Source organism: Crocuta crocuta, unplaced genomic scaffold (genome assembly GCF_008692635.1).
Source record: "Crocuta crocuta isolate KB4526 unplaced genomic scaffold, BGI_CrCroc_1.0 scaffold131, whole genome shotgun sequence".
Lineage (NCBI taxonomy): Eukaryota > Metazoa > Chordata > Mammalia > Carnivora > Hyaenidae > Crocuta > Crocuta crocuta.
In genome coordinates, this window is record NW_027528977.1 from 16105681 (window position 1) to 16119941 (window position 14261).

Consider the following 14261-nt stretch of genomic DNA (forward strand, 5'->3'; position numbering starts at 1 on the left):
TTTTATTTTCTTTCACATATCTTAATTTTGTCTTCCTAATTGGACTGTTGGCAGCTGTGGGCTGTGTCTTCTAGGCATATATGAAGTTCTCAATAAATGGCTGTTTGATTGCTAAATTAAGCTAGAATGTCTCTTATACATCCAAGGAAATGGGTCAAATACGAACTGGGCCATATAGCTGAAAATATGGCTGCTCATTTTAGTTCCTCACATGCTCAAGCTTTACAACCACAGAGGGACTGAATCTCTTCCTCCAGTTTCAGTTGGAAGAATTTCAAGGAAGATCCAGATTAGCTTATGTCAGTCATGTACTCACCCCTAGAAAATCAGTGTCTTGAAGGAGGCAAGATCTATAAGAACAAGAAAGTTCTAAAATTGTAATCACATAGTTGGAGTGAAAGATCAAGTAAGAGTTGTTCACTAGGATTTTGGAAGGTTCTATTGTTCTGTCTTCTTCTCCAGGATAAGTTATTTGTTTTAAAATAATTTTTCATTCACCAAATATCTATCTAGTCAGAGTAGATCCTGCCCTTTGGAGAGGCTCACTAGATTAACTGGCAGTAAACCTTTACTATTCTTTCTTTCTCAAGGGAGAGAAAAAGAAGCATTTTCATAGAAAAAAAAAATGACTTCCAGCTCCAGGTGATGGTATCTTTCCTTAATCCTGCACTCCAGAAATGACCAGAAATTCACATATGTGAATTTTTCACTCTCCCAGGAAGATTTAATAGGAATCACAATCTTAATCTCAAATTAGAATTTTCACCATCTTTCCTTCCCTCTTTCCATTCACATATTCCTCAGGGATCTGTCTTGATGGCTCAGAGAGGTAGTGTTTCAGTTTCAGGGCCTCTGGTAGGAAACAGACAATACAATCTGAAGGTGTCATTTGAAGAAGGGTTAGTAAAGGGACTATTTAGAAAAGTGAGGCAGGGTTAAAGAATCAATAAGAGATGAGGAGTCCCCAAGGTTTAGCAATAATGGAAAGCTGTTTCTATTCCTACCCTCTAAAGAGAAAAAGGGGATGGGAATGGCAGCTGGAGGACAGGCTAGAGAACATGAACTGAGATCTTCAGTAAAGGAAGGTAGCCACTGCCAAACTGCTGTCTTTATGGAGGAAGCCCTAGCTTTCCCTCCAGATCTCTGGGCTAGTTCCCTACATGGACAGACCCAAGAGAATACAGGTGATACAGTCCATAGAATGTCAGCCTCCTGGGGAAGAGAACAGGGTGCCAGTGGGCAGAGCAATCTGGAAAATTCACTGGAGAATGACCAGCACAAATGGTAAGTTTCCGTGAGATGGGAGCAAACATATCAGAATGGAGGTGTGGGGCAAGGAATGTGTATAGTTTAAAAAAAAAAAACCACTCAGAGATTCTAGAAGAATGTAGTCTTGTCCTCCTCCCCCAAAAGATTAAGTAACACTAATCAACTAATCAAAATAAGTAAAACTGCAGCAAAATAATGTCAAATAAGCTAGCTGATTGGGTAGATTATTCACATATTTGTTAATTAGTCATTCATCAATCATCTAACAAGTCTTTGTACCTCTAGGCATCAAGCATGCAAAAATGAATTAGATACCTCTGTATGTTTTAAATTTTTTATAATAAATGTTGCAAGTAATGGATTACATAGGTTCACTGACTTTGAGAATCTAACAGATTGGTCCAACAAGGTTTCCTGGAGGAGTGAACAGCTCAGCTGACTCTGGGCTAGCCAGATAGGAAAGAGTCAGGAAGAATACTCAGGAGGGATGTTGAGTGAGTATAGGTGTGTGTGTGTGTGTGTGTGTGTGTGTGTGTGTGTGCGTGTGTGTGGTATAGAGGTAATAAATCAAAGTTCAGGATTGCATTGTCAGGTGTGTATTTTAGAAAAAAACCTTGATCATCAGGGCCAAGTCTGAATTGGTTAAACAAACCAGACAAAGAGAATTGATGGGGTGGGGGAGTGGTGTGAGCAATGGCCATGCATGAAACCAGGATCTGAACAATAGCAGGGGGTCCAAAGATCCAGAGGGACAGATCAAGTGATAATCATGAGGAAGAATTAATGGGACTCAGGAACTGAATGGCTGTGGTGTGAAGCAGAGGGAAGATGCATCAGTGCTGTTTTGCCCTCTCGACATCCCCCTACTTTTTCAGCTAACAGCTCCACAGTTTTCCTTTGAAAGCATACCTGTGACTGGCCCAACTGAGTATAATTTCCATGGAACTGTTATCCATAAATTCTTGTCCTCTTTGACCAAGAGGATTATTATATAACCTCAATTAGGCCAGTCTTTCCCTCTTGGGAATTTGGATATCGTAGGCTTGGGCTTGATCCTAGATCCAGCCTTGATTTGTGTCTTTTTAAAAGCTTCCTTCTTTAGTTCTTCCTCCCAAAGAACTTTTTATTTTTTTTTTNTCCTAGAAATAAATAAAAATATTTAAAAAATAAATAAATAAAACATTAATTTTTTTAAAAGTATGACTTTGTTTGGTACTTCAATCAGTTATTTTCTATTGTTGAAACCAGAAAACCTCAACTAATTATAGTGGCCATGTAAAATAGTGATGCCTTTTCCTGAAAGATAGAAAACAGGTAGAGGAGAAAATTTGAGGTGGGTTTCTTGGTGGGTAGTTTGCTTTTGAGAAGCCTTTAGAAAATCAAGGGGAAAAATCTAAAAGTTTGCCCCAGAGGCTTATGTGGAACTCTGAAAATCACACCACAGAGTGCAAAAGCCATCTCTGGTACATAGACATAAAAAGTTCTACCCATTTAACTGACCTCTTAAGGATTTACTCATCTTACTCCTGCTTCTCTGAAAAGAGTAATGCTTCCATGTGGAGGCTGACATATTCTAAAGATGCTTCAGAATTAGTGGGGAAAAGTGGATAGAACCTAATTCTAGGCTCTGGGACCCCTGGGTCTTGCCTCTAGTTCTCTCACTAATTAGCTTGATAAACTTGTGCCAGTGTCCTCCCTCTCTGAGGCTCAGTTTCTATGTTATTGAATGCAGGGGCTGAATTTTATTGGGTGGCCTCCAAAATATTCAAAATAATTTTAAGTTTACATGTAAACTGGGAAACTGGGTTCAAAAAACCTTAAATCAGTTTCCTTACTACAAGACTTCTCAGGGTCTTAAAAATATGCTCATCAGTGATGCAGATCTCCAAGAGAGGTGAAAGTGAGCATTTCTCACCTTGTTTTTGCCCAAGATCACCCTCCACCAATGTTCTTGAAGAAACATGTAGAACTAGGAGTCATCAGAACACACCTGCAGAAATTTTGGATTGAGTGGTATCTAAGATTGTTCCACTTACACTCCCTGATTCTGTACGGCTGGTGGCCTAAGTACCTCCTGCTTTTCCCACTTGTCCCTTCCTCAGGGATGATGGACTGCTAGGCTCTGCTCTAAAGTGCTCTCCCAAGGAAAAGCAAGCACACTTGAATGCCCATGAAGTCACTTAAAGATCTAGTCAGGCTCATGAAATCCCCTATCAGCATAAATGGAAAACACAGTCCTTGCACCACCCCCATACTGTGCTCAGAACACAGACCCAGGCCCAGCCTAGAGGGATTGCAAAACATGCTCTAGCGTGCACTTGGGAAAACAAAGAAAACCCTACTCTTTTCTCCTCCAGACAGTCTGAGACGCTTTTGTGCCCTTGGGCCTTTGCCCAGTTCTCTCATCTGCCTCAGTCCTGGTACTAAATTGGTTCAAGGTTTGGAGGAAAGTTTCAGAGGGAAGGATGTTTAGAGTTCTTAGAAGCTGAAGTCACTCTATGGACCAGAGCATAGACCATCTATGGCCACCAGAGGGCGATGACAACAGTATCTGTGTAGAAAGCTGCTCCCAAGAATAGTAACAGTAAATTACACCTAATGTGTTTATGAGTGATGGAGGGGATGAAGTGTGTGCGACTATACATGTATGTGCAGTTGGGTGCCTACAGCTATGATTCTGAAAATATTCTAAACAGAATAAAATAAGAGCTGCACCTCCGCTATGTATTCACAGGATATGGTCAAGTCATTGAAAATTTCCTTCAAGGAAAATGAGGTAGGAGTTAGAATAGCATTCATAACTGTTATCGTGGTATGCATAACTGTGTGATGTGAGAGTATGCGTACACACATGTGTATATTTGATGTGAGTGTGTGCCTGAGTGTTAGCACGTGTGTGCACGTGTGTGCAGGGCTCACTTAGACTTACCCAGTGTGAGCAGACTTCAAGTGAGTCTGGGCAATGCTTCCCACAGTTCCTGCCTTCTCCTTCCAAACAAACAAACAAAATCATTCCTACAAGTATTTATGGAGCCTCCAACACACTTGCCCTNAAAAGCTCAGACCTGGCCAATTTAGAGCGCTATGGAAGAATGAAGGCTCTGGGGGCTGAAAGGATGCCTCACATGTGAATGACTGTTTTGCAGAAACACTTTCTCTTCTTTGATGCTCCAAACAACCCAGTGCCGTGGGCCCAGTCAGAGCTGTGGCCCCTTGCTTTGAGGAAACCAGGGCTCAGAGGTGACATGATTGGTCCAGAGTCACCCAGTCAGGAAGCAGAAGCTGACTATGAACAGGCATTGTCAGTCCAGTGGACCAAGTCCCTGCCATCACTACTTTGAGCAGCACAGCTGGCATTGGGCCTAGGCAGAGCAGGGCCGGCCTCCGAGTAGGGTTTGCCAGCAGCGAACTGAACAACATGGACAACCATTTTATGTGACACATGTGACTGTGTAGTGTGTTAGTATCAATAAAATAATAGGTCCTTTAGGAAGAACTTGGGGATCCTTGCCAAGATGAGTTAGGATCTTTGAGGATCTTTGTAGATGAGGTACGGACGCAGCTTCAATGGGCTGTGATGTAAAATATGAGTGAATGTGAGTGTTGTGGTTTGGGGTACCTAGCAGCTGTGTGGCTTTGGTCAAGTCGCTTGACTTCTCTGAGCTTTATTTCATCTATAAAATGGGGTACTCAGATTCCCCCCTGCGGGACGCTGTTGGAATCGAAGGAAAGACTATGAGCAGAGTGCCTAGCTCAGTGCCAGAATAAAGAAAATGTGCCACCAGACAGATCAATCCTTAGCTCCTTAAAAGTAAATGGATCTCAATTCTGGGGCCCTGCTGGCCGAGCCCCTCTCCTCCCCTCATCTCCTGCCTCCTCCCCTCCCGGCTCTCAGTTGCTCCTGCAAAGTTCCCAACTTAGTCGACATGACGCGCGGCGCAGCCAATGAGAGGAGGAGCTGGCGTTTTTGGAGGGGCGGGAGGGGTGGGCCCCGCCTCTCCTGTGTCTGNTGCCCCACCAAGTGTACCTGCTCCGCCGCCAGCGTGGACTGCCACGGGCTGGGCCTCCGGGCGGTTCCCCGGGGCATTCCCCGCAACGCCGAGCGCCTGTGAGTACCTCCGCCCCGCCCAACCCGGGCCACCCACCTGGGTCCATAGTGGGGCCCCAGGCACCAGATCTTTCCTTTCCCTTTGGCCGCACTGGATGCAGTCTCTGCTGTCACCATGGGTCGGATCTTTCCTTGTCTGAGTTGGGGGTCTCTGGCGTTGGGCGCGTCTAGAGAGAGGTCTTGAAGCCCACTGTGATGGGCAAAGAACAGTGCTTCTCCAGAGGTGAAGCCTCCAGACGTAGGGCCCGGTGACAGCTTCCAGCAGAACGCTGGCAGGAAGCGAAGGGAGGAGGAACACTGCAGCTAGCAAGGTCTTAGGGTGAGAGCATGGGGTCTGTGCTCATTAAAGGGGGAGGCGAAGGAGAAAGCTGAAAGGTGATGGGACGTCAGGCACGGAGAGGGGAGAGGGCCGAGAAGGTGACCGGCTTGGAGATCAGAATGGGCCAGTCACTTTCTGGCTGCCCTTGCGAGCGAAGTTGAGTGTGTGTGTGAAGGTCTAACTTCTGAGGAACCAGACGAATTCAGAGTGGGTGCTTGCAAAACCCGCCCTGCCTGGAGCGCAGTCTCAGAGATGCCAAGTTGCAGCCCGGGTGAATTTTTTATGGCTCGGTTATAAATGCCTCCCCAAAAGGGCCGGAGAATGGAAATGCTGACAGCCCTTTAAATGAGACCGAGCGCTATAATCTTACAAACCGCACTCAGCCTCGGATCCTGGGTTTGGCAGCGAGAGGAGAGGCGTTTGGAGAGTGGGGTGGATTGACCCTCGTTTTAACCCCAATTGTGCAACCAAATATTTACTTTTCATATGTCAACGTTTTGGAAACATTTATCATTTTGATCCTCGGACCAAATTCAAAACTTGGACTCCGAGGGTGGGCTCTTCCCAGCCCTCAGTTGGGGAGTAAGGAAGGAGGGAGAAATCGTGGAGGGGGTTGGAACCGGCCTGGGAACACAGCCCAGAAGTGGGTGAGGGTTTGCTCTGGTGTAATAGACGTCTTGCTCTCCCTGTGTCTTCCTTCCCCACGTGTCCTAGGGGTAGGTGCATTGGTCTTCCATCCCGCCTCCTTGACTTTAGGCTGGAAGAGATTGTCATGAGACTAAGTGGATTGTCCTGGAGTGGGTTATTCCTGTTGATCACGCCTCTCACCCCACTTCTCTGCCTCAAACTCTGCGTCCCTGGGTAGAGATTCAATAGTACTGCCTACCTTTTTCCTAGAGCTTTCCTGTGGCTTAAAACATTTTTTTCCCAAGTGCATTGATTATTCTGTGTGGTCATGAAATTCTAGAGGTTTGGAGCTAAACCTTCATTAACACATGTAGGAAAGGAGGCTCAGAAATGTGAAACGACTCTCCCAAGGTAATGCATCAAGTTAATGGCAATAAAGGTGCTACAATCCAGGTTTCCACAGCTTAATTCAGATGTTATGTTTTACCATACCAGTTACAATTTTGTGTTAGTGGTATTTTTGGATAGCTACCACTGTGCTGGCCATCTTTGGAACAAGGGTCAGTTTGGGCCAAGACCTGTAAACAGACGGTCTTGGGAGGGTTCTGGCTAGGGTGGGCTGCTCTTGCTACTGTTTCATCTATGCCCTGCAAAGACGTTACCTCTCCTGTTTGGAGTTTGGAGACTCCCTTTCCTCCGTTGTAAAAATAAATAAATAAATAACATGGTACCTATTTGGGAAACCAGGGGGAGTGAGCCCGTCTGCTGGCACGTAGGAAGTCTTCAAAAGCTGTAAGCACAGCACAGCAGCCAACGTGCCACCCACCCTCCTTCCTCAAGAGACCCAGGCAGCTTGGGGCTGCCCATCTGCTCTACAACTGGAGAAACTGGGTGGAGACTGAGTCCTGGGACCCTGGTGTGGTCACAGTCATTTGCAGGCCTTGGCAGAGTGGGCAGTACTTTGGAGCCTTGGTTCCAGTCACGGGCGCCTCTTCGGCTGGGGTGCATTGGGTGATGCAGCTGCCCAGATGGCTCCTCATTCTGTTCTCCTTCCTTCCTGGGAGAGGGGGATGTCTTTAGAAGAGGCGGGGTGAGGAGTGCTGCAGGGCTGGGAGCAGCGCTCCTTCACCACCTCTCACCCTCTTTTGGGCAGCCCAGCTGTAACATTTGAATTCTGCACTCTTGGGGGGATGTTCGGCATTTCGAAGCTACGGAAAGGATTTCTTTAGGAAGGAATTTCTCATTCATTCCTCTCTTCATTCATTCAACAAACATTACTTGAACCCCTACTGCATTCCAGTATCTGTATATAAAATCATTGCATATACAGAAGAAAACCAGCAATTCAGCTTAAAGAATGTAAGCAAAGGACTGAGCAAAGGGAACTTCCTTTAGTGAGTCTTTTAAACTTTCCAGGACTCATTTCTTCATGGGGCATATGTTTTGTTAGCATCAGCATCACATACTCAGACCTTCCTAAAATTCAGTTTACTGATCTCAAATGTTTCTGTTGTGTTTTATAACAAAGAAGAAGCATTTCTCCCTTCTGCATCCTGCTACTTTACCTCCCAGAGAGGCTTTTCTGAAGGAGTGTGTGTGTGTGTGTGTGTGTGTGTGTGTGTGTGGTTGGTTCTCTGCGGGTTTTTGACTTCAGAGGCCTCATTTGCTCATGGTACCCCTTAAGGAAAATCTGCAGGGGTATAATGTGGTCACCATTTGGACTTTGCTTCAGGCCTGGAATGGGGTCTGTTATATTGTTCATAATTAGGTGGTATCAGATTTGGGGGGGTCTGTGTTCCAGCTTCTTCTCCATAATGTCAGCACATTACACAGAAAGAGAAACTCTCTGTCGTTTATAAACTACTGACAGTTTTTTTTTCTTCAATGAGGAGGTGACACCCACAAGAAAGCTAAATAAACGCAGGGGAGAATTCAGTGTAATTTATTATCCGTGCAGCAAAGATAGAGGACAAGAGGAGAGGAAGTGAATGGTGGTGCCTGAAACAAAACATTTACCATGGAGCACAGAGTAAACAGATGTCGCATTTACCCTTCTGAGTACAAAAGGAGCCCACAGATGTAATTCTTCTCCAACCACAATCTCAGCCTGGAAAAAGAGGAGACAGATGAAAATGAACTCTCACGAGGGGCCCTTTCTCCCCATGCTGCCTAAAGGCAGGCAGAGGCCTACTTCTCACCCACGGCGAGGTGGTGGCCCGAACAGCAGAGTGGGGGCAAGAGTGGACATCTTTGGTTTTTCACTTGGCTCTGGAACATGCTGGAGACTGCTGTATTTAAATAAACATTTCCTGTTTGTGAAGGAAAACGGGTGAAAGGCTGAAACGTGAGAATGTGGTAACTTAATTTTCTCCATCACTCCAGATGATGGCAAGCTTTGCCGGTGGTTGGGTCCAATAAAAACCAACACCGTGTCACAGGCTTTCCCTCGCTTGACCACAGAGGTCTCCAGGTCAAGTGGGAGGCTTTCCAAGATGCTCTGCGGCCAAGCCCTGCATCCTGGTATTCCTAGACTCAGGGCCAGCCCAGAGGACTAGGGGCTGTTTGGTGGATCATGGGGCCTCTCTGAGCACCGTGCTCTCCTGGTGAACCTGTGGGTTGGACACGAGCAGTTAAGTGCACCTGCCTCCAGTGTACTGTGCAGCTGAACAGATTGCTCTGCCTTTTGGGGCCTATTTTCCTGAAAGTAGAATTCTAGTGTAGTCCTAATAGTTTTCCCTGTATGGGCCTCTTCCCCGGTGCCTAGAACAGTGGCTGGCACATAGTAGGCTTTCAACCAGTATGTGTTGATTAAATGAATAAATCTCAAAAATACAAGTTTTTCTTTAGTTCTTACACATGAAAGATGGACAATTATGGCTTTGCATTTTTTATGTATGGCCAAGGTCGACTTATTAGTAACCTGTTACATGAGTTATTAAGGGTTTCTAAAATTTAGCTTTCATGAACTAAAATTGTTGCCCTAGTAGAGTTAGCAAGGATGCCTAAAGAGTGATCCACTCTGGAGTCTGGTTGCCAGGCGTTGCTTAGCAACCTTGCAAAATTCCTACTGTGCACATGCCCCCGAGAAGAGCTAGAAATCCCGAATACTTAAACTGTAGACCTTTCTAATCAGAAACTCGTCAGCATCATCCTGCGCTTTCTGTGGTTTTTGATTGCTGCTCTCCTTGTATTAATTGATGTATTTGTAGGATCATTATTAAGTTTTGCTTTTGCAGATCATCTGGGTCTTGTATATTTCTGCATTTTTTGCATTTTGATGGTTATTTTGTTTCTCTCCAGTTCTGTTTGTTGTCACTGAGTTCCTCCCCTGGAAAGTGAGAATGGTAGATCTGAGAGCCTTGGATTCTTTTCCATGTGCTAAGTGGGCGGTGGCTAGGTTTCAGAACCCCATGCCTACCAGTTCAGGGTGTGGGCTCTGGAGGCAGAGGGCTCTGGTTTGAATTCTGGCTCTTTGCCGTTGCACCCTGGGTGGGTTACTCCACTTCTCTGAGCTGCAGTCTGTTTATTCCTTTTGTACTGTATTTCCATAGCTCTATTACAGGGATGAGAATCACACTGGCCCCTGTGAGCATGCTGTGAATGTGGCCCGAGACAAATCACATCGTGGACTCAGCACAGTGCCTGGCACTTTGATTTTCCAGCTACCACTCCTGACTTGGAAAGTGTGCATAATAAATGTTCCTCTTGGAAAGAATCAAATGAAATAATGGATAGAAAGTACTTAACACATTACCTGGCACTTAGGCCTCCACTAGGTATTAATGGTAGTGAACATGGCCATTATTTCTATTATCTTCATCTCAGGTCCCATCCAGCTGGAAAGCTTGAGATGGCCGCTGTAAATGTGCCCCATTGCGGCAAGCTCCTTGCCAGCACGTAGGCTGTGCCCAGCATGCTTGGTCCCCACCCCCTACCCCCACCTCCAGTTAAGCCCAGGTTGGCCTCCGTTCCATAAAAAGGGGATTACGGTTGAAGTGGTTTATATCTTTTCCATGGGCGTGCTGCTTTGTGGTATATTTAAATAAGGAATGCATTTTATTTATTTATTTTGGGGGGTTGGATTTTCATGGGGAATTTTTGGCTCTGACTTTTTTTTTCAATGCTCATTCCTTCTGTCTTTCCCTAAATACCTTTTACTGACTTCCCGTGTCTGTCTCTGTTACTGCTTTTACTTGAAACAGCTGTATTTACTAGTATGCTCCACCCTCATTATGTAAGGTGGTCTTAACCCTTTTTAGAACTGCTGAAAAGGAAGAAACACGCACGCGCACGCGGCAAGGGAGGCTTTTCCAGAGAGCTGTGCTGGACCATCACTAATTCCAGATAGGATAGATGCAAAGGGTGCCCTGCTATGGTGCATGGTGTTGAGTTTTCAAGGCGCCTTATTATTTTTCACTCTCCAGCATTAAATTTAAATCAGTCTTTTCCAGGTGGGAAGAGCTTGTAATGGGAATCTTCTGTTTCTCTGTTCTGCAGAGCTGGATTGTTTTTTAAGTACTGCTATTGCTGGTCTGTCAAAGGCTGTGCTTTCTTCCCACTCACTGTGGTCTTCATAGTTCTTTCGCCAGCACTATATTTGATATGTCATTCCCTGGGAAACATTCCTCAAGAGTTCGTGATTAAAAGTCCTCAATAGTGATGGGTGAGGGAGGTGGGAAAAGTAAGAATCCCTGGGTAAAGGTATAGACTTTAGAGGCAGACAGGGTCCGTTCCTAGTTTCTCCACTTACCAGCTGGTGACCTTAGTCTTCTCATTTGTAAAATAATAATAATAATAATAATAATAATACTCCCCTTCATAGGGTGCTGTGAGTACTGAATTTACTCACATAGACTGCCTGGATCACAGTGCAGCCTTCCTAAGTATGGCTATTATTGTTATCATCATAATTCTTACCGACTATAGTCCTTCCAGAGCATGCTCAAGATAAAGCCTGATTTGAAACAATACAAATTGTTAGAGTTGAAAGGGCTCCTCTAGTCGAAGTTCAAACCACATGCAGATTGATCTTCCACCAACATAATTTTGGAGAGAGTGGCCATTCTCCTTTGCTTGGTTATATCTAGTGGTAAGGAATTCAGTTCTTCCTAAAGCAATTAATTCCATTTTAGAAAACAGTTTTAACAAGAAAATTTTCTTTGCCTGGGGGTTGGACTTATCTCCCACTGACTGTTGTTACACAGAGCAAGTATAATCCTTCTTCCAAATGGTACAATTTCAAAAATTTTATTGCTGTTATGTTTCTCACTACCCACTTATCTAAGTCTTCTCCTCTCTTCCATAAATTTTTATAATTACTTCAACGATTCTATATGTGTTAGACTCTGAGACAGGCCCCCTCCCCATTCCCAGTTGTCTTCCTCTAAATGCATGCTAGTCTTTGCTCGTATTAGTTTGATTGAGTCCTTCCACTGCCTTGCTTTCTTGACTTTTATTGACATCCTGAAGGGACATTTCCCCTTTAGACAGCCACACCTCTGGGTTGGCTCATTTCCACCGGGCTGTGCACTGTACCGGCCATGTCTTCTAGCCTTCCCTGCTGTTGATCCTATTTTCCCCATCCCAGATTTGTGTAGTTGACTTTTTGGAGTCTTGAGTGCAACACTTTGCATTATCCTAATTAAATTTTGGCAAATAGTTTAATTTCATCAGCTTTTCAGCAACATTTTCTATTTTGATTCTCTCATCTAGCATGTTGCCACTTCTCCCCCCACTCCCTCTGGAGTGAGGATCTTACCCTGTGGATCTTTATCCAGGTTGTCAGTATAATCAGCAGAGTCTTCTCTGCTCTTCTGAAGTCTTTCGATGGCCAGGATGTGGATCATATAAATATATTGTCCTGTTCTTTCTGGCTGGGATGGATAGAAATTTTGAGATCTTATTGGCCTGTAGCATTTTCTTTCCCTGGGGTTCTGTTGTTCATATTTTCTCTGGAATGATTTCCTATTAATGCTTAATTCCTGTTTGTTGAATATTTTCTAAACTCTTGGTGTCTCATAGCACTTTCCATTGACTTTAGCTTCATCCTTGTTCTAGTAGGCTGATGCCAGAAGCCCTACCAACATAGGATGTGGTGTGTGTGTGTGTGTGTTGTTCTCTCCTGTAAAGTATTGTAGCCTGAGAAATTGGGCTTTTCTGTCAGCGGCAGAGCTCAGCTGAGAAGCCTCACTCTTGTAAAGTGATTTACTTTAACGTCTTGGGTGCCCATTGGCACCGAGCACATTTGTTTAAGTCATGCTGAGAATGAATGTATTGGAGGATGAAGCATAGAGGTTCACATGTTCTTCCCAAATTGTTAAACAATAGTAATGATAATAACTATGACAATCACTGCCACCACACCAGCTGCTGTTTATTGAGCCCCTCTTTGTGCCTGACCCTGCTCTCCCACTTTACACACTTGCTCTCACTTAATCTAACAATCATGCAGAGCAGAAGCTCATCCTGTTCTCATTTGACAAGTAAGGAAACTAAGAGAGGTGAAGTAGCTTCCCCAGGTTGGAGCAGTAGAATCAGAGCTCATTCAGGCAGGCTCCCTTCAGGTCTGTGCTCCGCCCCACTGATCATGCCATTCTTCAGCAAGCCTTTGAAGTCAGCCCCCTTTCTTGTCTTCCAAACCCAATTCTTAAATAAGAAGAGAGAAAAAGGGAGTCCCAGTTGAAACAGTGAGCACCTGTTTGAAGCAAGGCATCCCAAGAGGAATGGCAGTGCTGTGTTCTGGACCGCTGGTGGTAGAGCCATCATGTCCAGTTTGGGTAAGTAGGTGGCATTCAAATTGGAGCTTAAAGGATGAATAGGGTTCCTGTAGGTAATAATGGAAACATGGTAGAGATTTGCAGAAGTTCGTGGTTACATGGAACTAAAGAGAGCCTGCGCCCAATGTAAAATGATAGGAGCTGTACTTCAGGAACTTTCATCTAACAAAGGCGTTTAGAGAAGGTCAGGTCTTAGGAAAAGTATCACTGTTGTTATGTGGATAATTATTATTTTTATTTTGGATTTGAGGGGATAAGCCCTCCGAGAAGAGTTCTGATGAGGCTTCTTCATCAGTATTCTTCCCCCACAAGGATCTGTTTAAATTTTTGCAGGGACTGCCTTTCTCTCCAGTTAGAGGTACCACTTGCCTTCTCTCAGCCATGATCCCTGGGCTTCCCTACCCTGAGATCAAGTCTTGGTAGAACAGGACAAATATAAGATGCATCCTGGCTAGAGTGAAGATGACTTCACTCTTTACAGCCTTATCGCTGCTTGTGTGGCCTCAGACGACTCTTGTCCGAAATGCCAGTCTAGGTTCTTGACCCCTGATTCATTCTGCACTTTGGCAGTAGTGTGGATTGTGGTTCCTGAAAGTCAGCCAGCACATTTAACCACCCACCTTGACGCCTTCTTGAGTTTTTTGGCCTCCCTAGATCCTGTCTGCTACCTGGCATACCCACTCCTTGCTCCCTTACACTCCAGAATTAGTGTATGCCTTGATTCAGGCTATGGAGTCCATGGCCCTCTTCTGATCTGTGTGTGGGCTTAACCATGGACCTGTGTATTTTGTGCATCTCTCCTTGAACTGCCCTTGGCCCTTGCTTTGACCCTTCCAGCTTGGCTTCTTGCCTTCTCACCTTCCCCTGCCCTCCGTGTAGCTCTCCTTAGCCTTGGCACTGAATTCAGATATCTACTATCTAAGCCTCAGGTCCTGATATTGGCTTGCAGGAGGATCTTTGTGGCCTGGACTTTCCTTGGAGTCTGGAGACTCCTAATGTGTGCTTATGTCCTGGAAACAACCTCAGATTTCATCTTCATGACCATCTGAAGCCTTTTATGATGCCTAGGGTGAAATGTAGAGATAAAATATAAAGATGTTCCAGGGCTGGATTCTGTGAATGATAAATTGCTTGCAATGTGCTCTCAAGTCTTCTGCAACCT

At 44.9% G+C, this 14261-nt stretch overlaps 1 protein-coding gene across 1 annotated transcript in view; it reads left to right on the plus strand.

The window, feature by feature from the left end:
• The first annotated feature begins 5195 nt into the window (after positions 1–5195).
• Positions 5196–14261, plus strand: part of SLIT3 (slit guidance ligand 3) — a 598836-nt gene continuing 589770 nt past the window's right edge. The window contains exon 1 of the mRNA XM_077757361.1: positions 5196–5377. Within this exon, the coding sequence (XP_077613487.1) occupies positions 5196–5377 (182 nt within the window). The remainder of the gene's footprint in view (positions 5378–14261) is intronic.